Below are 23,218 nucleotides of genomic sequence, written 5' to 3'. Positions count from 1 at the left end.
TGGGTTCGATCCCGACCCTGATGCCTGCTGTACATTTGGAGTTTTGCGTGTCTCCCTCCACGTGGTCGCGTGGATTTTTCTCCGGGTACTCCGGTTTTTCCCTCCACATTTAGAATATTTTGCAGCTATAAATTTCCACGCAATAAGCCACTTCGTTGAGCTATCATTTGCGGCCAGGTCACTTCTGAAAAAGAGCTACACAGCTCAGTGGTGTCTTACCTTACAAAATAAAAATACTTGAGTTGAGCTCATTTTCTGTTGTGTAAAAAGGGCTCATGGCAGGGCTCCTGGCCATTTGAGAGAACCGACGGACGAGCCACTCCAGGTCCCTCGTGAAGCCAACCGCGAGCGCACAGAGCAGCCGGCGGCTCTCACCTCGACGATGAGGATGATGCCTCGGGGTCCGATCTTCTCCGAGTCAAATTCCACGCGGGCCCTGCCCGTCGCCAAGGCGACCGAAGCGGTGAAGACGCCGTCGTTTTGGAGCAGAGTGGACTCGATGCCGTGCACGCACGACGCACACGTCATCCCCGTCACCTGGGGCGGGACGCATCCAACCAGCGGGCGCACACTCAGCGCTCCGGCACGCAGCACGGCGACACTCACACACAGCACACTGTGACACTCACACACAGCACACTGTGACACTCACACACAGCACACTGTGACACTCACACACAGCACACTGTGACACTCACACACAGCACACTGTGACACTCACACACAGCACACTGTGACACTCACACACAGCACACTGTGACACTCACACTCAGCACTGTGACACTCACACTCAGCACTGTGACACTCACACTCAGCACTGTGACACTCACACTCAGCACTGTGACACATAGTGCTGTGACACTCAGATGAACCTTTCGCTGAATTTCGAGACTACAAACTCAGATCTAAAAGCCAACAACTCGGCAAATTCACTCATGACAGCTTGTGCAATTAGTACAGTCACAGCCCATCAAATGTCAGAGCAATGTGCATCTACATTTCATGCACATGTTGTTTATCTCTTTAAACACGAACATACGGTGTAAGTTGTACGTATGCATGTACGTTGAACTTTCTAGATTTGAAGTTTTCGTGACTGCAAGGATCCATACTCATTGGGTTCTTTTGGCAAAGTCACGTAGGTGAAAAAATAGAATAAAAAATAGAAATAACTAAATTAAATCACGACGTTTCGATTGCAACACAAGCAATCATCATCAGGTGCGGAAATCAGCTTTAGTAAAACATTTCTAGCTGTGATTTCCACACCTGATGATTGCTTGTGTTGCAATCGAAACGTCATGATTTAATTAAGTAATTTCTATTTTTTTTTAAATTTTATTCTTATTTTATATTTTATTTCTTTACCGAAAGAACCAAAGAGTACGTTGAACTTCTTTCGCACCGTACGTTAGCCAACCGTGCTAATCGAGTTCACAGATACGCAAGGCAAGACGGCATCCTATCGACGTTGCTGTCACGCGAAGCGCACCGCGGCACACACAGAGATCCGGGAGCGATCACCGCGCGGGGGTCTGCGCTCGCTTTCGGGAACTCACGGTGAGCTCGACGACTCCGTTTGACCCCTCCAGGTTGACGTCCACGACGTCGGCCCCGAAGCCCATCCACCGCACCCAGGCGGCGATCTCCTCGGGGCTCGTCAGCGCCGGGTCGTACTTCACCTCGGCCTTGCCGGCAATCAGGGCGACGAGCACCGACAGGATCCCTGCAGACGGGGCCCACCGTGCACGATGGCGGCAGCGGCACTCGCATTTGGGCGGCAAAATAGTCCCTCGATCTGCCCTGGTGTTTCAGGGTTTACCCCAACGTATGGCGAGGATACCCCCCCCCCTCCCGGTTTAGGTCTGCCCCCCTTTACATCGTTTCACAAACACGTCGTCACTTTATGAACCCTTTCCTCTGCCGATGGCGTACGTGTGCACCATCAGTTTTTATTCCAATTTCGTTTCCGATTACGTGCTTTTTACGTCATCGGAACGTAAACGATTCTGTTTAGAGTCGAATCAGTTTTGAATGGAATCGGAGGTAAAAGGCCATGCGGGAGGGTGCGTGGCACAGTTTGGTGCCAGCTATCTCAGGGTGCGGTCGTGTCGCTACAGTCCCTTGTGGCGAGTACAGGACAATGTCTTTAAAAACAGCAACGCTACGTCTCTCAATAAATTTAACGGCGAGCCGCTCGCACGTTCCGAGATTCAGCGGTGAATGGGACATCCACCCTGCAACTTGCAGACGTCTCGGAGCGGGAAAGGGTTAACACCACTACCCAATTTGCGTCACCTCAACCTGCACTCACGTCGCTGACATCACCATTCGTCGCCTCTCAGCCTTCGCCCCCACCTACCCTGCACATGAACCACTTTGTGACGCTCAACAAGACATGTACCGTACTGTAGACTACAATACTGTATATTATTTATGTCCAGTATTTTCGCGATTTGTAAAAATATGCTTTGATGTGTGTCGTTTCGATGTTGGTCACACCTTTTAGGAATGCATCTCCCTCATAAACTGGGGTAATTACTCCATTTGCGGTCCAAACTCATTGGCGGCATTCTTCATTAACCGTGTGTTCCAGCGAAGTGGACAGTATGTCATTACGAAATAATCCAAAAGAACCCTTCTTTGGAAAAAAAATGAGATGCAGAAGACAAGCTCGAGGGGGGCTCTGTGGAGATCCGTCTAGCGAAGGCCCTTCCACCAGCAGTGGCGTCAGCAAAGCATTGCAGGGCTGCACCTTAACATTCTCCACTTAACACGGAGAGAAGCCATTCGTTAGATATCAAAGGAATAGTTATTTAGAATAAGAATATATTAAGGACTGCAAATTACGTTAAAAAAACACTTTAAGGAAATATGTTGGTCCAGTGCATTCTGGGAACCACGTGAGTGACGCCACCACCAGGATAGGCTGTTTTGTACGGGCTGGAGAGGCGGCACAGTGGTCAGCACGCTGCTTGATGAGTTTGGTTTCTGGCCACGGCTAACATCAGTGGCGTGTGTATGTATGGACGGACGCATGTTGAACTTCTTGCAGACCGTACGTAGTTAACCCCCTTCATCAAACCTGTGGTGCGGTATGGTCAACCAAGCCTCGTGGACGACACAGTGCGAGACAACTTTGACAAAGCTGTTGCTTCACAAAGGGCCGTGAGTTGTTGCTATTGTTTCCATTTTGCTATTGTTTCCATGTTGCTATTGTCTGTGAATGCAGGGATGGGGAGCAGTGGTGGAGTGGTTAGCACGCTGTGCTACGAACCCGACGACCCGAGTTCGATTGCTGCTCACGGCCAACTCCAGTGACTATCATCTGAACCGGTCCGGAGCCTCCCCGAGGTCAACTCAGTGTCAAATGGGTAACCTGGTGCGATGTGTAAAACACCACCACTAGGGAGACAAAGGTGGCCAGGCATGGTGCTGGCCACCCACCCTCTCATGTGCCATTGCGGCCTTCATTAGGTGCTCGCTAACAGCACTTGCCCATTAACAGTCTGGAAAGGCTAAACTGGGGGATCTTTGTCTTTGTCTCTCGTAGTGTTCGTTCACTGCCCACAGCGAACACCTCCGGTGGAGCGATAGCGTTGCCTCTGTAGGTAGGGTCAGGTAACAATACTTGAACACGCGACGCTAAACGCCCAGGCTCAGTTTTTAGGTGTATGGTTCCTCATCTAAACAAGTGCACAATCGTTTCTACAGTGCATTTACAGACACTAAGCAAAGACAAAGATCCCCTGTATAGCCTCAAAAGACTGTTGGGGCAAGTGGTATTAGCGAGCACCTATGGCCGGAATGGTAAACGACAGGGTGGGTGGCCAGCACCACGGCCACCCAGCTTTATCTCCCTAGTGGCGATGTTTACTACATACCGCAACAGGTACTCATTTGTGGCTTAGTCGACCTAGCAGAAGCCCAGGACCAGTTCAAATCATCATCACTGGTGTCGGCCATGAGCGGGAATCGAACTAGCGCAGCGCGCTAACCCCTACGACCGCTTGTTTCCACAGTGCATTTGCAGATACACACACGTCATGTGCACATGGATCCGGAAATACGCATGCACAAGCAAATGTTATATATTATATCAAATCGCAGGGCAAATCCATGAAAAAATACAAGTAGCGAAAGGACCTCTCATAAAATGAATGCAATTGAACCAGTAGAGAGCCTCTGCTTTTACAGGAACTGCACAATCGGATACCTCAGGCAAATGTCATTTAGTACTAAATCAGCCAACGCGTCTCCCTGCTCAACAACTAGAGAGGTGACACTCGATTCTGTCAGTCGTCCTCAGCTAGCGGTGGAGAGGCCACATTCCCATGACAAGAGCAAGTCCCTCTGCATCTTGAACATTGTTGTTGACTGTCCACAAAGTGGTAGACGTTTGATGAGCCCAGGAGGATGACACTTGGTTGAGCCCAGGCGGCGATATGAACTCCACAATGATAATTGTTTTTTTACCCTTTTATCTGGCAACAAAACTGACACCAGATAAAAGGGTAAAAAACCAATTATCATATTTTTTACTGGCAAAGGAGGTTCCAATGGTGTAAATGCTTACCCCGAGCTCTCATACTCTGATGGTGCATTGTCTTTGAGTTGTGCGCCTTTTGGCGTCATCTGGTCCAACACCATGTGAGACTAGGCTCTAAGAAAAGCTGGCTTGGGTGTGGACCAATCAATTTCAAGGACAGTGCATACATTATCAGAGTTGTGTTTTTTGTTTGCATTCCAACCGCAGGTATTGTGGCCAATGAAAACATGACTCCTTGTAAAAAAGGCGTCAGCTTTGTTGCCAAATAAAAGGGTAAAAAAACAATTATCATATTTTGCTACTGGCAAAGGAGGTTCCAATGGTGTGAACTCCACAATCTCATCCGTCTCTCTCGGGTCATGCGTCTGAATGTGCACATCACCGAGGATCTTTTCACGTGACTCAAATCACAAAAAAACGGATGCCGCAGGCCGTGGTTACAATCGTCATCCGTAAGACACCGAACGTCACCCACAAAGCACGTGGGGATCTCTTGCATCGCAGCGCTCGACCACGGATTGGCTGCTGGATGCTTCTAGATGCTACCCACGTGCCTCAGTCTTTGTTCGGCCTGCGTTACGCATCTCACACGTTATCCTGCACCGTGCTTTACCCCATAATCCATATTATTTATTGTAACTTGATTGTTTTTCCATAATGCGATGTTCTTCAGGAACGCAACTAGTATGGCATTATGGGAGAACAGACTGTACTGCATGGGGAGGCGTGGTGGACGTTATTCATGACGACAGTGGCGGTGTCGAGTGTTGCCTTCACCCACCGTCCTTCTTCTTCAGGTTGTTTTCGATGTTGGCCACGCAGGAGGCGCACGTCATGCCGCTGACCCGCAGGAGGCACTTCTCAGGCTCCCGCGCGGCCTCGCGCTCCCCGCTCGGCTTGGGCGGCAGCTCGCTGATTACGTAGTCGGGACGCTGCCCCCCCTCGCACCCCACCTTGGGCGGCGTCGGCGCACCCTCCACGTCCTTCTCCCTGCACCCCCGCGGGGCCTGCACGGAGTCATGTCCATCTAGAGGGCAGAACGCGTGGGAGACTCTCAGCGTCTAGAGAGTAGACCACGTGAGCTGTAAACTCAAAATACAACTTTTGGAATTAAGTCAATATATTATAAAATTATGAACGTATAAATATTCAGCAATTAAGATGATGAATAAGTTACACTACCCAGTTTACAGGCGACCACCGAACCTACGACCTAATTGATTCCCCCCTTATCTCCCTAAGGTGAATTGGAGTTCCGTTCCTGGAAACCCATTACATACCAAAAAAATATCAAAATTGACCACGAAAATGAATTAAAATAACCCAAACACACATTTATTGTAACTTAACGTAAAAATCTAGATTGAACTTAACATAACTTTTACAAAACATGTATTAAGTAAAAACAAACACTTACATTTGAAAATCAGTAAGTACAGTGATACCTCGGTTCACGAACTTAATTCGTGAACTGACTCTGGTCGCGAACCGAATTGGTCGTGAACCGAGGCACATTTTCCCATAGGGTTCAATGTAAATCCGGTTAATCCGTTCTGACCTTTTTTTTTGGTTTTTGAAGCACAAAAATATGAAACAAATTACAATACACATTAGTACTGTACAGTATAGTAATGTATAAAGAGAGAACACTAACCTTGCTTGAGATGACTTCAGTAAGCACTCAAACGGCTGAACTGTACAATACAGTAAGTACAGTATTGTACAGTACAGTAGTACAGTACAGTACTGTATGTGCTAAAAAGCACACCAAAAAGCAAAAAGTCACTGAAAGTGTCTTGACAGTACTCACAGTACTTCTTTATGTGTCTCTTCTTCTCTCCACGATCTTCCTACAGGAAGTCACGACCATGTGACAGCCTGGAAATAGCATTAAAATGGCCGCGGCTCCTGTTCATGAACCGAAGCGGAGTTCGTGAACCGGAGCATATTTTTATGAACTTTTCTGTTCGTGAACCGAGTTGTTCATGAACAGAAGCGTTCGTGAACCGAGGTATCACTGTACTTTTCTGCATGTGCATCACATTTCCTCTTCTCAGACATAACGAAAGGTTACAATTTTCTCAATTTGAAGAAAATTTACAAATAAAATAATTAATATTTTAAAAAACTTTTTTTAAACACGCTTTAATGAAATGTACCCTACTAGTAATGGAAGAACTCCACGACTCCAGGAAGTGGAGTCGTGGAGACCCAAGCCGAAACATAACATATGAAAAAGAATATTAACACATATTTTTAATGATAGAATATAGTATTGTCATCAGTATGACATAAGTATACCAAGTTTGCAGTCGATACCACATTGGGAACTGGGTTAAAATTGAGTTACAAGATTTGAGGATACAACAACAAGAACAGAGTGAGTTGACGTTACCGGTGAGAGAGGGGGGGGAGGGCGTTACCGGTGAGAGTGGCGCCGTAGCCCATGTCCTCGACGGCGCCCTGTAGGATCTCGGGGCTCGTCACATCTCGGTCGTAGGAGACGGTGGCCGTCCCGTCGCCCAGGGAGACGCTCACGGATCTCACTCCCGCACGCTTGGCCAGGCCCCCTTCGACGTTTTGCACGCAGGAGTCGCACGTCATGCCGGCGACATGCAGCACCACCGTCGGGTTGTCGGCGCGCGGAAGGGAAAACGTGGTTTCACTTACGGGCACCGGCTCCTCCACCGCCCCCTTGGCGCACCTGCTGAGCAGGTTTCGGTACACATTTGGCGAGGGAAGATCTGTGCTCCTCAGCCCGAAGGAAACGGAGAAATTCCCAGGAGGGAGGCTTTCTATGGCTTGTTTAAAATCAGCCGGTCCTATAAGCGTTGGATTGTAACGAATATCGGCTTTACTTTCAGACAGAGATACCTCGATGCTGTAAACCGCCGCCAGTTCTCCAACGTGACTTTCTATGTTGTTGACGCACGACTTGCAATGCATGCCTTCCACACCTAAAGTTATCGTGGCACTTTCAATAACCTCGCCAGGCGGTGCAGACGATTGCGGATCCGCAGGCAACCGTGACTTCTCCCTGGCCTGGATCTTTTTCAATGGCGATGTTGGCAACAGCGCAGCGAACTCCAATGCCTCGATCTGCCTCCGCAGCTCCGAGGCGTTAATCAGGTGTGATTTATAGCCGATCCGCACCTCCCGGCTGGCGAGAGAAGCTTCTACGTGCTCCACCCCCGGCAGCTTGGCGAGCGCACTCTCAACGCGGCGTGCGCACGTCTGCCGCTTCATGCCCTCAACCGCCACGACCAGCGTGGTGAGGCCCGGCTGCCGCCGACTGGCCTGCAGGGTGGCCCGGTAGCCAAAGTCCTCTATTCTCTGGCAGATCGCATTGGCGCCCGTGAGCTCCGGCAAAAAAGTCACGGTCATCTTACGGCGCGCGCCCTTGGCCTCTTCGCTCGGCGATCGGGCCACGTCCGTCGCCGTGACGCCGCGCAGGGAGGCCGCGAGGTCCGCCAGGGAGCGCCCGCGAAGCTCGGCGGACGGCGTTGCGCCGGTGACCAGGATCTCGACGGACTCGGTGTCGGCCGGGAACCTGGAGCCGTCGCCATCGAGGTTTAGTGACGCCTCGAAACCGGCCTGCTCCACGGCCTCCAGGAGGCTCTTGGGCGCCTGGCGCCGGGCGTCGTACAGCACGCGGGCGCTCATGTCGAGCAGCGACACCTGGCGCGGCACGCACACGCAGACCTTCTCACGAGCCTCGCAACAACAAACCAACCCCAAGGTAATGCATCCCGCCTGCAGCTCGTTGTTTAGGTTGACGTGCCGTGCTAGTGGGTGCCACTGCGGCGAGATGTTAACTACCTTGCTTGGTATACAGGAGATCGTAGGTTTGACCCCTACCTTGGCGCCTGCTGTATATTTGGAGTTTGTATGTCTCTCTCCCTGTGGTCACGTGGATTTTTCTCCAGGTCCTCCAGTTTCCCCCCCCCCCCCCAATATTTGGCTGCTATAAATTTCTATAGGATAAACCACTTCATTCAGCTATCATTTGTCGACAGGTCGTTTCTGAAAAAGAGCTACATAGCCTAGTGGGCCTTACCCGGAAAAAAATATTTCGTTCATAAGAGTTTTTTTTGGGTTAGATCGCGTAATTATATAAATGTATTGTGAAACCCGCCACCACCCAACACAGCCAACTAGTAAGGGTTGTCACGTAAACAGAACATGACAATTTGTCACTAGTGTAGTAAGTATTCAGGAGGCTTTGACGACGGGGTCGGAGGCACACTTATTTATTAACACCAACTTGTGCACAGTAACGGGTACACACAGTACTTAACGGGGTATCGTCCCCTTCACTCGTCTAACAGGGAGACACAACATCTAACCCCGCTAACCTACGCCCGAGTCCTCCACTACGGAGCTAGGGGAGGCTACCTATCCCAGCCCTGGTCAAGCTGGGATCCCGGCACCCGAGTCTCCAGACCGGCTCTTATAAGAACGTCAGTCTGGGCTCTCGGGGCCACGCCACCGGCTCGCCCTGGTCGGCCCTGACAAGGACAGCGAGCCAGGGGAGCTCCGGGGCCTATTCTAGCTGGTCTTCAGTCTTCGCTGGTTTAAGCTAATACCCGACCTCGAGCCCTCCGGCTCACCACCTTTTATAGTACTCGGCCCCCGGGAGGGGCCCGTGGGGGATGCAGGTGCGGACGTCGGTGTGAGCATCTCCTCTGTGTACGCCCTAACCACACCCCTTGTGTTTGTTAGCCATCCGTGCCCATACACAATTACACCTCTACATCACCCCCCCCCTGTACAGCTCGCAGCCGTCCCCGGCTGCAAAAAAATCAGAATAAAGGTGCATCCCTCCCCAAAACCGTGTGTGCCTCGCGTAATTTTAACAAGAACAATGACAACCATAACAACAACAACAGGAAACAGGAAGAAAAAAAATAACCCGACGCACCCCCCCGAATAAATACCCCATTCCGCAAAACCAACATATATACACGCGCTCCGGACGCCTCCCCCCACCGTCCACAAGGGCCCCCCAACGGCCGACCTCACAAAAGTCTGCGCGTTTTGGCGCGCGTTCTCGCGGCGGGCCCGTCACAAGGGCCCGTCCCGGCACGCTCAGTGGCGGTTGTTGACGGTCCAGGTGCGAGAGAGTCTGGCTTCGCTGCCGAGTGACCCCCGACCCCCCCGGGAGGGGTTGGCGGTCGTGGACCCGTCACTCCTGTTGCACCTGGAGATGGAACAGTTGATGTCAGGTTAGGCGAAAGCAGCGACGTCGGGGAGTCGGCAGACCCCTCACACGTTTGGCCATGCGTGTGTGTGTGCGAACCACGGGGCGGCGCAATGAACGGTTTCAACCTTGAGGGGTGCACGTACCACCGACGCCTCCCCCATTTGACGCATACACATTGCGGCCGCAAGACCTGTACGACCTCCACGGGCCCCCGCCACGGCCGTACCAACTTTGACGAGGTCGCCAGCGGCACCTGGGGACAGTGCAACCATGCCCTGTCCCCCGGTTTCCATTTGAACACATGTACCCGCCCCAGCCTAAGCCTCTCGTTCGCCTTCTGGCGGAGGTCAGAATTTTGCACGGCCGCTTCCCGCGCCTCAGATAATTTGCCGATGTTAAATTTAACGTGTTCGGACAATGTAGACTTCGCCTGAGGCGCCGAGAGCTTCAGCTGGGTCGTCACAGGGGGGTTAGCCTCGCGGCCATACATTAAAAAGAAAGGGGAAAATCCGGTGGCCGCATGGGGAGCCATCCTGTAGGCTTGTAACACACCGGCAATGCGAAGGTCCCAATCTGTCTGGGATTCCGATACCTGCTGGGACAGCATGGACGTGATAGTCCGATGCAGCCGTTCCACCATCCCGTCAGTTTGTGGGTGATACGGGGAGGTCCGAATTTTCTCCGTACCCAAGAGGTCGCACACCTCGCGGAGGAGTTTCCCCGAAAAATTCTTACCCTGGTCAGTCAGCAGCCGTTCCGGAGCACCCTTGTCGAGGACATAGCCCTGGACAAAGGCCTCCGCGATGGCTGCTGCCGACTGGTTGGCCAGTGGCCGGGCCAGGCCATGGGCCATCTCGTGAAGTATTCGACCCCTGTCAATAAATACCTATTTCCCCTGGGTGTAGCGGGAAATGGCCCGAGAATATCCAGAGCAACGAGCTCGTTAACCCGGGAAACCTTAATGGACTGCAGCGGAGGGTTGGACCCCCTCGCTGGTGGCTTCCGCTGCGCGCATTGCGTGCACGACCCCAGGAGATCCCCCACGTCCTTTGCCATGCCCGGCCAGAAGAAATCGAGCTGGAGCATGGCAAAGGTCTTGTGAACCCCCAAGTGCAGGAGCCGCTCATGCGCAGCCCATACCACCTTACCCCTCAATGCTGCAGGCAGCACGAGCCGTTGGCGGCGGGATTTTCCGTCCCAGTGCATTAAAAGCCCCTGGAACAACCCCCACGAGTCAACGTTCGCCACCCCCTGACCAACCCCCCCGGTGCGACGGCGCAGAGCGAGGAGGGAGGTGTCCTCCATTTGGAGGCGTCCCCACTCCGCAACCGACAACCCCAGCAACGATTCCCTCCCTTCTTGCTCGATAGGACCCGAAGCCGAAGACGCATCGGCGGCGGCCACGAGGACCGAATCGGTGGTCACGTTCGGGGGCCTACAACGCCCCGAACCCAAGAGGCAAGCGCACTCCGAAGTGGGTGGCAACCGTGACAGGGCGTCAGCGTTCGTGTGGTGGACGCCCTTACGATATGTGGTGACAAAGTCGTAGTCTTGGAGAATCTCCAACCATCGAGACAACTGCCCCGATGGTTGTTGAACCCGCAGGGCGTACTGCAGAGCCGCATGATCTGTACGGACGGTGAAACGTCGACCGTACAGATACGGGCGGTACTGCTGAACGAAATAAACAATTGCCAATAATTCCCGACGGGTAACGCAGTACCGTTGTTCCGCCGGAGACAGTACCCGACTACCGTAAGCCACCACATGCTCTACGCCACCAATGAGCTGGGACAGCACGCCCCCAATGCCCGTGTTACTTGCGTCTGTATCGAGCAAGAAGGGTTGTGAGAAATCGGGGTAATTCAACGGCGGAGCCCCCACCAGGGCATTCCGGAGGGCACGAAAAGCAGCCTCCTCCTCCGGCCCCCAATGAAACCTGACTCCCTTGGACGTCAAGGCATGCAATGGTTTCGCGATCGTAGCGAAGTCAGCCACAAACCGTCGGTAGTACGACGCGAACCCAATGAAACTCCTGACCTCTCCCACCGAGGTGGGAGTTGGCCAGGAGCTGACGCATTCCGTTTTGGCGGGATCAGTGGATATCCCCGAGCGTCCAACAATATGACCCAAATACCGCACCAATTCGCGGAGCAAATGGCACTTCTGCGGTTTAAATTTCAAATTGGCAGCCCGCATTTTGAGAAAAACAGCACGCAACCTCTGGAGGTGTTCCTCGAATGATTTGCTAAAGACGATGACATCGTCCAAGTAAATTAAACACGAATCCCATTGCAAGCCCGCCAAGACCAGTTCCATTAACCGCTGAAAAGTTGCTGGCGCAGAATGTAAGCCCATCGGCAAGCGGTTAAATTGGAAGAGGCCTTGCGGTGTACGGAAAGCAGTCTTAGGTTTGGATTCGTCATCCAGAGGAAGCTGCCAGAATCCAGAAAGTAAATCCAGGGTGGAAAAGAATCGCGCCCCCACCAAGGCATCGAGCGACTCATCCATTCGAGGAAGCGGGTACGCATCTGCCACAGAAATTTTGTTCAATCGCCGAAAGTCGACAAAACCGCAGTGAGCCGTCGTGTTTTTTCACCAAAACGATCGGCGCGCCCCACGGGCTGTTGGAAGGGGAAATGATATCGGCGGCTAGCATGTCATCAACGGCCGATTTGACATGATCCTTTTCGGCGGGACTCAGCCGAAAGGGATTTTGGCGGATTGGCGCGCTGTCACCCGTGTCAATATGGTGTCGCAGCAATTTAGTACAACCAATATCAAATTTGTGTTGGCTAAAAACGTCGGCAAATTCTTTCAGGAGAACTCGCAGCTGCGCACGCTGCGAGTCGGACAGGTCCACTGATCCCGCGCAAAGCGCATCCAGCCATCCGTCATCACAGTCCGAATGCGGTCGCGACGGAGGATCGGTGGTTACCTGACCCACGAGTGGTTCCTCATAGGGTGCCGGCGTTGCGTGTGCAAGCACGGTCCCTTGAGGAACCACGGCCGTTCGCGATCCTACATTAAGGACTACAATGAAGGGGTCCCCATCCCCTTTCACCATGGTCTGAGCCGCTAGCAAATCGGGGCCATTGACCCCGGCCCGAGATGGTCCCAACAAGACCCCCCGATCCGCAACCCCCTCAGCAAACGGCCGACGCAACCTAAGAGGGACGAGCATCTGAGCCCCCGGGGGTACGCGCACAGTTTTTGCCACGAGCGCCTGCACGGTTGCAAACGCCCGACGCTCCATGGGGGGGGAAGACAAAAACGTTACACGTCGGCCCGACGGGAGCTCGATGCACCCCTGGTCGATCAAGATACGAATGGGCATTTTGGCCAAGAAATCAGTCCCCAACAGGCACGGAACCGCCAGTGAGGAGGAAACCAAAACAGGGCCGGATAATTTAATCTCTCCAATGCAAATTTTGGCGCGGATTTGCCCAATGATGCCTAGCGAGCCTCCGTTAGCAGCATAGCATGGCACGTCAACGGGGAGCAAGGGACGACTATGAACGGGAAGAATGTTATAAATCAAATCAGATATAATGGTCGCCGACGCTCCTGTGTCAATTAAAATCCGCACCTCTACCCCATCAATATGACCGACCACGACCGACGATCCCACCGACGCTGCAACGACACGATGGGCGAGCTCCGACCACTGACCCAGTTGGAGCGCTCGCCGCATTTCAGAACAATCGGACGCAACGGGCGTCGATTTGCGAGCCCTGTTCGGTTGAGCGCGTGAGTGTGTGTCGGATGTGTGCATGGGCCAAACGTGCGAGGTGCCACGACTCGCCGTATTTCTCTGCTGGAGCTTGGGTGGAGACGGCGCGGCGTCCTGACGAGGTGTCGCCCCGCGCTGACGGGGAGCCCGGCATCCTGAAGCAACGTGGCCTTGAAGGCCACAGTTGTAGCAGCGTGTGAGCGCCCCAGATGGCCTGGGCTGCTCCTGGCGGCTCGGTCCGTTCCGAGCCTGTGGTGCCGCCAATCTCCATTCCCCCCGCCGCTCCACCCCGCAGACCTCCTCCGATGGGAGGGTGGTGGCCGCCATGGCATGGCCGGCCACCCCCTTGGCGGCCTTGCGACGCAGGGACCGCAAGCCCCCGTGGATGTGGCGCGCGACCAGCAAGGACGACATCTCTGCGTCGTCTTGAGCCAAGACGGCGACGTCCAGCTCGTCCGCGAGTAGCAGCAGCTTTTCAGCCACCATAGCGTCCACTCCCTCCTCGTCCATCCGCGGGAAAGCTGCCTTCGCCAGGGCCAGGAGAGCCGTCCGGAAGGCCAGAGGCGATTCGTTGGCGCCCCGATGACGATCGTGGAATAGCTGCCTGCAGTCCGAAGGCGGGCCGTAGACAGCTGACAGCAGCTGCAGCGCCAAGTGCAGCGTGGCGCGCTTTTCCTTAGGCGCCGAGGTGAGAGTAGCCAGGGCGTCGTTGTCCAGCATCGCCGGCAGCGCGCGTAGTGCTTCGGCGTCCGTCCAGTTCGCCATCTCCTGATGAGCGATGAACTGTCTTTTGAAGCCGCCTCAGTCCCCGTCCGCGCCCACAAATTCTTTGAGAGGCGGCAGTCGCTGCTGTAACGCGACGTCCGTGGCTGTGGATTGCGCTCCGTCGTTCCCAGCAGACGTTACAGTGTGGGCGGGCTGCGAGCATGGCATTGCCGGTCGCTCCGTTGTTGACGCGCTGGCCGGTGTTGATGATGTCACGGCTTGTGCTTGGCCCTCAGCAGTCACCTGACACGGGCCGGCCCCGCCCTCTGCTCGCACTGTAGTGATGGCGGGAAATTTAACCGCGAGCCGCGTCGGGGTGGCGGGAAATGTCGCCGCGCGTCGGCTGCCGTCGTCGTCCCGCGCAGCCCCTCCAGCCCCCAGCCGCGTGATCTCCTCCAACGTGGCGGCCGCAGCGTAGAGCAGCTCCGCCAGGCGGGAGTGAGCCAGCCGAAGTCCCTCGGCCGACGCATCCCCCCCTTCCTGTCGTAGCAGCGCGGGTGTACTCGGCCCCGGCTGCTCCGATCCGACCTCGGCCATCTCTGGTGGCGATTCGGCCGAGGTGTCCTCCATCTCCGACTCCCTGGTACGTGTCGTCACTCGTGTGTCCATCGTTGAACGTTCACTTCTGACACCAGATGTAGTAAGTATTCAGGAGGCTTTGACGACGGGGTCGGAGGCACACTTATTTATTAACACCAACTTGTGCACAGTAACGGGTACACACAGTACTTAAAGGGGTATCGTCCCCTTCACTCGTCTAACAGGGAGACACAACATCTAACCCCGCTAACCTACGCCCGAGTCCTCCACTACGGAGCTAGGGGAGGCTACCTATCCCAGCCCTGGTCAAGCTGAGATCCCGGCACCCTGAGTCTCCAGACCGGCTCTTATAAGAACGTCAGTCTGGGCTCTCGGGGCCACGCCACCGGCTCGCCCTGGTCGGCCCTGACAAGGACAGCGAGCCAGGGGAGCTCCGGGGCCTATTCTAGCTGGTCTTCAGTCTTCGCTGGTTTAAGCTAATACCCGACCTCGAGCCCTCCGGCTCACCACCTTTTATAGTACTCGGCCCCCGGGAGGGGCCCGTGGGGGATGCAGGTGCGGACGTCGGTGTGAGCACCTCCTCTGTGTACGGCCCTAACCACACCCCCTTGTGTTTGTTAGCCATCCGTGCCCATACACAATTACACCTCTACACTAGTACAGCACACCGGTATGTTGGAGAGCCAAGCCACAACATTTACAATCTGAGTACGACATTTCACCAGTAAATTACAACTAGCTTCATCAGGCGACAGCCAGATTTGTGAAAAAGTCCACCAATACAGGTTTTTTTTTTTATCAGAGGTGCGGCACATTGCTCCAAGCGAGGTTGAACAATTGCTTGTGATCATCGACTCTTTACCATCCTCCCTTCTCCTCCCACTCATCCATCATCTCACCTCTTGCCCACTATGCCACTCTTCCGCCTCTCCACCCTCTCACCCACCACCCCGCCGTTCCTCATTGACCCACAGCATGTGAGTGTCGGTTCGAAAGAAGTTCAACATACATACACACATACACAATTACATCTTGCAGGAATTCATACTCTTTGGGTCTTTCGTGACTTTATGAATCCCTGCAGTCACGAAAGCTTGAAGTCAAGATTGAACCGCCTCTACGGGGAGGGTTTCCACATAACCAGTAGATATGTGAACAGACTCCGAGACAAGAGGGCTCTCTAGATCGAGTCGCTCACTTCTCTGAAGAGATGCCACGTCACCAAGGTAACACCGATCGCATTTACACTCACATCTGCTGCTGTATGCTAATATCTAGCAACACAATAGCCGAGGCATACCTAGCCCTGCGATCTTACATTTACTTGCAAATTCCATCTCCAGCCCCGCCCACTTACCCTTGGGGTTGTACCCATCTCAAACCTATACAGGTCGTCCTCTACTTACGATGGAGATGCGTTACGACGATCCCATCGTAAGTCAAAATATCATAAGTCGAAGATGGCCTAGCCTACCCAGGAGTCTTAAAGAATGGTGATAATTTAGCAAAACAGAGCAATTTACAGTACCGTACTGTATAAACTATATACTGTATGTATTTATTAATTACAATACGGTATTGCACAGTAAAATGTAAAGTAAAAAAAAGGTAAATTCTTAGCCTACCTATATGAACTGCAATTTAATAGAAAGTTTTTTTCAGGAAACAATCCTATCTGCTATAAAAAAAAAACTTTTAACATGCATTGAACGTATCGTAACGTATTATATTGTACTGTACTCACCAAGATTCGTACGCTGCTGCGTTTGCCTGCCGTGCGAAATTTTAAATATTTGACAATTTTGTTGTATCGCTATCGCCAGATCGAAATATCGTAAGTCAGACAATCGTTACTCGGGGACTATCTGTATAACCTTTGGCTGCAGTAGCTCTCTCGCTACATTTCTTCCTGCCTCAGCAGTCCGCCTGCTGTATATTTTCACCTGAAGACGATTGCTTGCGTTGCGATCGATACGTCGTGATTATATTATTATTATTTTATCTATGTGAATTTACCGAAAGACACAAAGAGTACACATACGCAACTTCGCACTCAGCCTGGGTACGTCACTTCATGATGTACGATTCTCTCTCAACCCACTGCTGGATGAAAGCCTCCCCCACGCCGTGTCAGTCATGGAGGTTGGTCGACCATACTTCACTGGTTAGTGGGAGATGATGAAAGGGGAAAGGGGGGGGGGCGAGCCCATCATCAGGTCAGATATCACTCGCTATCGATGCTAGCCACCGCCACGAACCAACATCGCAGGTGTCACAGAGCAGTGCGCCAACCACCACCGATCTACAACAACATCACTTCGCTGACACGCATTTGGGCCGAGCAAACTCAGGCGAAGTCCAGACCAGGTTCATATTTCAATTACCACTGGTGTTTCCTGTGGTCGAGACTGCATGATTGTGGCACCACTGAACCACCACTCCCCACTTGCAGACACACCCGCATTACACGTACGTGAAAAACAAAGACAACGATCCCCCGTATAGCCTTTCACTGACTGTTGGAGCAAGTGCTGTTAGCGAGCACCTATGAAGGCCGGCACGGCGCACGAGTCAGCGGATAGCCAACATGACTCCCGGCCGCCTTTGTATACCCCGGTGGCAACGTTCACACATCGCACGCGCGTGCAGTAAACGTGCGTACACACATGCGTGAGTAAACATGCGTACACACATACGCGCACACACGGACGTGCGCGTGCGCGCACACCACCACGCGATGGTCCACGCGGACGCACGCAGAACGCGCGGCGGTGGCGGCTCGCGGCGGGAAGCGGCGACGGCTGCGGCACGAGCTCGGCTCGCCCGGGCCGACGACGCCGACGCGGACATCGTGCGTCCCGAGTCGGCAATGACCGCAGCGCTGTGACCAAGATGAGGTGGACACAAACCAAATGTCACAGCCACGCCACTAGCTGCGCCGGGATGGTTGCTATTTCAATGTCAGGAACGACGCGACAACGCACAAGGCTTTTACAATAAACCGTCCAAACAAATCACTTTGGCGTGGTGAGAGGGTTAAAACAAATACGTTGGACTGTTGATGAGAAACTCGGCTCTGCTAACTCAATACCGCCTGCTCGCCTTGCTGACAAACGACAGCAGCCATGCGTTTATAATTTCACAAACGTGAATCCAGGCATCCCTCTCGTAATGCGAGGGATGCCCCCCAATAGCGTGAATTCGCAGTGACGCAACTCATCTTTTAGGGACACACTTTAGCAATGCGTTTCACAGTTACGCGCTCAAGAAAAAAGAAACATTATCGTTTTCCCAAACAATTCTTTGAATGACAAAAATTAAAGTTACATAAAATATTTGGCAGGTTAACCAACTAGAATCCCAAAATGATGGCGTCACCGCATCATGGCAGCGCCCAGTATCATGGGCTGGGCGTAGCCACCCTTAGATTTGAGTGGAAGCCCTGAAGTTCATCCTCATTAACTAATGTTTCCAAGTAGTAATCTTTTTAATCTTAATTGTCATTATTCGTTCTTAACTCCTATTTCAGCAATTTTTTGTAATATTAATAATATTATTACGTTTTACATTTATACGCATTTTGGAAATCCAGGGTTAAAAAAATGTAATGATACTTAATTTTGATTCTGTAACACACCCCCTTCCCCAACATGTACAATGTCTGTGGGATAATAGGCTTCATGCAGCGCAATTCGACTTGCACGCTCTATTCCAGGAACGCATGTTTCTCGTCATGCGAGGGATGCCCGGATTTTGCTCACGTGCTGTAATAGTTATAATTGACAGCACTCTGTCAATCCGCTGCCGGATGAAGGCCTCCCCATGCCGCGTCAATCGTGGGGGTTTTCTTGACCAGACTTCACCACGCCGGTCAGTGGGGGTTTGACAGAACAGGAAGGGGAATGACGTGACTGGATTCATTACAGTAATATACTTAGATCCATAGCGACGCACAACACGGCTGACGTACGTTCAGCATTCATATCAATCACAAGTTGAGCTTGGGCAGTCAGTGGCAGTGCCCACCTCTGTTGGTCGCTCGGAGCCATTTGTCTACATTTCACGTTCCTATTGTTACGGGATGCGTTGTAAATACCGGAGTAGCTGTCCACAAAATGGAACATTTAAGTGAAACTTCGGCAACCCACATCTGCGTGGAGGAGGCTACCCATGGATCCTCTCGATCGGAACAATCGCAAACCTCACCCGGAACATCTGAAAATGGGGCCTAAACGTGGAATTTCTGACGATCCAACAACAACGTAGTTCTGGGTTTTGATCGCGGACAGGAGGAGTGGAACTTCCTTCGCGCCGTACGAAGCCAACAGTGCGAATCAAATGCCATGCGGATGCAGAGCACGTGCCGTTCTGCATCGAAGCATGCGGTATATCCAGTTGCACCATACCTGCCAGGACAGGATGGTGCAAGTTTCCTTGAACCAAGTCACTCGGAATGCATCCGATCTCATCAAATCCCAGAAACTAAGCAAGTATGATCCTGGTAAGTGCTTTAAGGGGGCAACCAGCATGTACAGCAGGTGCTACAGGCTGCTGCGTGGCTACGAAGTGGGCAGCAGCAGAGGGCAGCACGGCAAAACATGTTGCTGTCATGTACTCCACACGCTCCCACGTATATGCCCCTTACTTTGGACAAATCCGCACTGAACGTCGTGAAGTATGATCAAACAAACCCCAACACCTCACGCTGCGCGGGAAGAGGCCCCCCGTCTAGTCAATGGGCTTGTGCGAGTGCAAAAACAACCTCGAGTGGACTGTAAACCAAAGGCTGTGGCTGTTCAATGGGCAGTGAAACGTTTCAGTGAAGTCCTCCATAGACAATAAAAACTCCTACTTCAAGGTACAACTTACATTACTCATTACAGGGAGCGATTCACAGCTCACCCGTCAGTGCTTTGCCAGCTGTTGTTGGTGAGAGCTCGTGGCCAAGGGCCCATAGGCCATGTCGTTTACACCGGGCCATTAATTACCACCCTATGCAGTTAGTGGCGGGCTAGGTCTGTCTGGTGGCATGTCAATGGGAATCTTCACGGATAAACAGATTCCCTGCCACATGACGCATCACCGTGCACACTTGGCCAAGTCTACCGACGTAAGCGCTAGGCTTGCACATTTATTTTTAAAATGCGGATTTTTAAACGCAAAAAAAAAATGCCTCAAATAAAATTTACTTTTTTCTTCTCATCCATGAAACAATGCCCAACGTGAATTCCCGAGGCGTTGGTGAAACGCTACAACACCTATCAAATATCACAAAGGCAGATCCCTCCTAGAAAGGTGTTGAGCCTCAAGAGGGATTCCCGGATAAATAATTGGTTATTTATTCATTTTTCTGGGCGATTACTCGTCGCTGTGTGCTCCACAGAATCAGCCTCAAAGACACCGGAATTAGGACTGAGGCACTGCCACACCCGGCAACCCTCCCACCCTCGCAATCATGCACAACACTGTCGAGGAGCTACATGGATCGATATTAAACACTATTTTCATTTTACCAGGTAAGGCCCACTGAGCTATATAGCTCTTTTTGCAGAAGCGACCTGGCTACCACAAATGACAGCTCAACGAAGCGGCTTATCACGTGGAAACTCATAGCAGCCAAGTACTCTAAACGCATGTTTCTAAAATGTGGAGGGAAAAACCGGACGACCCGGATAAAAATCCACGCGACCACAGGGAGAGACACACAAATTCCGTATATACAGCAGGCATCAGGGTTGGAATCGAATCCACGACTTCCTGTATACCAGGTGAGGTAGTTAACATCTCCTGGCCACCGCGGCGATTTAAACAGTCGGCAAAATAAAAACGACCTGAGCAGTTGCTCAGCAAGGCCGGGAGGGGTGGGGGCGGCGTGCCAGGCGAGTTGCCCTTACCCACGCACAACGGGGCCATGGATGGAGCGAGCACATGCCGGGCCAGCGGGGCCACACGGGAGGGATCCGTGCATGGAATCAACGTGCGTTTTAACTCGATTCCTGGACTGAAAATGTAAACGTATCGATTTGGCTGAAGCGGCTATTCCTTAACGGAGTGTGTGGAAAAGTGGCCTAACCCTAACCCTAACCCTCCTGTGCAAAGGATAAAAATGCCACTGGAAAGATTGTTCCAGAGTCTTGTCGAATCTCTCTCCTGTAGCCGCTCTCACACATGGTGCGAGCTTTACAAATGAAATTTCCATTTCATGACATGTGGAAAAAAAGACCGCAAATATATATTTTTTTAATGTTAAAATAATATCTATACTCTTTGGTTCTTTCGGTAAAGTCACGTAGGTATAAAATAAAATAAATCACGACATTTCGGGCGCAACACAAGCGTCCGTCATCAGGTGCTTTCCTGCAGTCACGAAAGCTTCAAATCAATAATATCTATGTTGCCTCTCTACGCACAGAGGCCACCGCGACAGCTGGCTTACCTTAATATCGTAAACTCCTGGGAGTTGGGAAAGCTGCTCCTCAATGCTCTTGACACAGGCGTCGCAGGTCATGCCATCCACGGCCAGGGTCACACACCAAGCTTCTCCTCCAGCCATCTCGTACGGTGTGCAAGCACAGTTGCGGGGGACCATGGGCGATCGCTGTAAACGTACACGTGACAAAAAAACTCCAGATGATATCGGCGAGCCGGAGAGTTCTCAAACAGTCGCAGCATTCTCTTCGGTTTTTTCGGTAAAGTCACGTAGGTAAAAATAAATAATAACAATAAAAATAATAGAAATAATAGAAATAAAATAAATCACGACGTTTCGGAGGCATCAGGTGGGACCGTCACAGCTAAATTTACTGTATCAAGTGAGGCAAAATTCCAAGAAACAAGCTCTTAAATACAAGTTAAGAGGGAGTCACAGCATTCAGTACGCCCGTACGCAGATTTTCAACCATCCACGTTTCTATCGATCGACTCACAATGTGTACAGTTGGAGAGAGTCAGCGAAAAACAAACACATCGATAGGATCCAGCACCGACAAATGGACATTACTGACCGATGGCTACGCGAGTGGAGAAGCAAAACAGCTATTCAACTAACGCCTAATAAAAATCAGTAATCATTTACCAACTATTAGCGCTGTCAAAAATCAACCTGGATCAACCATAACCTCCGCAACACACACACCTCCGTCAGCTAGCCGTGCCGGTGGCGGCGAAGATGCGCCACCACTGATGGACCAACGTGAACTCTCCCCGTGGGTGTTGTGTGGGCAGCGCACGACCCCCTCCCGCTCCACGCACTCCGACCCCTGCTGCTGCTGCTCCTCCTCCTCCCACCGCAGGGCTCCGCGCCGACCTCGATGAATGGATCCACAAAGCTGCCAGAAAAAACGGAAAAAACAGATTTTCAAGAGCAGTGTCCCGTATGGAAAACTGCAAACTCATGCTGGTGGGGGCCTGGATTTCACGCAGCATTCTGCCATCGTTGCCAACTGCTGCTCTTTCTTTAAGTCAATGAATTCCCCCTCTTGGTTCATTATGCCGATTAGCATAACCTCATTTACCACAATTTCATAACACAACTCGGCAGAGTCCATTCATAAGCACGACAGTAGCCAGCTTGAATCTACAGCAGGAATCATACGATCGTGATGCTGTAGCACAGAGCACACTGCGGGTAACGTCAGAAGTTGCCCTGCACTCGCAGTCTCTTCTCCTATAACGCGGTGGTTGTTACGTTCCAGAAGAACACCGCGTTATGTAAAGATTCCGTCATAATAATATATAACATAGGGGGTAAAGCACAGTCCGCGGTAACACGTGAGATGCCTACGCGGGCTGAACAAAGCCTGAGGGCGCGTATGTGGCATCTAGAATCATCCAGCAGCATCCCACTGCCTTGTGCGATGCTACGCCGAGGCAGCCGTAACGGCCGCTTAGTCCGACTCGCGTGACGGAGTTCCATTCACTCAATCGCGTTATATCCAATTCGCATCCGCGTTCGAAAAAATGTGTTCCCCAACACGTTCATTGCCTTATATCTAATTCACGTTGTGAAAACAATACGCAGCGTTATAGAACAGACTGTTTGTAGAACAGACTGTACTCTCCACGAGGCGCGTGCTTGTGTTACTGGGCACGTCCACTTCGTACGTGTGTACATCTGTAACGGATGTACGCAGGGGTCTATGATCACAAAGCCATGGGCTGTGGTCACGTCCCAACGAGCTAGCAGGCTCAGGGAATTAAGAAATCGCTCTAAATTCAAAGTCAACCCAAGCCAAATGTTTAAAATACATGCAGCAGTGCGATTGGTCTGCATGCCATTCTCCGATGACATTAATCACAATTATTGGGGTCTTTCGGTAAAGCCACGTAGATAGAAAAAAAATCATAATGCAAATCTCTATTGTATAAAACTATGTAATCTTGGTTGTTTATTATACTGCCAAACAAATATACAGCTAAGACCTCATTC

The 23,218-nt window shown here is 51.9% G+C and overlaps 1 protein-coding gene across 2 annotated transcripts in view; it reads right to left on the bottom strand.

Moving 5' to 3' along the window:
- The window catches only part of LOC144936090 (copper-transporting ATPase 1-like), a 43,731-nt gene extending 21,032 nt beyond the window's left edge, over positions 1-22,699 (bottom strand). The window contains exons 1-7 of one of the 2 annotated variants that reach the window (XM_078862930.1): positions 22,574-22,699; positions 21,926-22,118; positions 21,227-21,388; positions 6,973-8,227; positions 5,331-5,576; positions 1,560-1,726; positions 376-537 (exon numbers count right to left, since the gene is read on the bottom strand). In XM_078862930.1, the coding sequence (XP_078719056.1) occupies positions 376-537; positions 1,560-1,726; positions 5,331-5,576; positions 6,973-8,227; positions 21,227-21,379 (1,983 nt within the window). In that variant the 5' untranslated portion in view covers positions 21,380-21,388; positions 21,926-22,118; positions 22,574-22,699. Of the gene's footprint in view, positions 1-375; positions 538-1,559; positions 1,727-5,330; positions 5,577-6,972; positions 8,228-21,226; positions 21,389-21,794; positions 21,868-21,925; positions 22,119-22,573 lie in introns of those variants that run through there. The other variant, XM_078862932.1, reaches the window with a different exon arrangement.
- Between the last annotated feature and the right edge of the window lie 519 nt (positions 22,700-23,218).

The sequence above is a fragment of the Lampetra fluviatilis genome, chromosome 15 (genome assembly GCF_964198595.1).
Source record: "Lampetra fluviatilis chromosome 15, kcLamFluv1.1, whole genome shotgun sequence".
Lineage (NCBI taxonomy): Eukaryota > Metazoa > Chordata > Hyperoartia > Petromyzontiformes > Petromyzontidae > Lampetra > Lampetra fluviatilis.
Note: the sequence above shows the minus strand (reverse complement) of the source record. Positions and strands in the feature narration are given on the sequence as shown.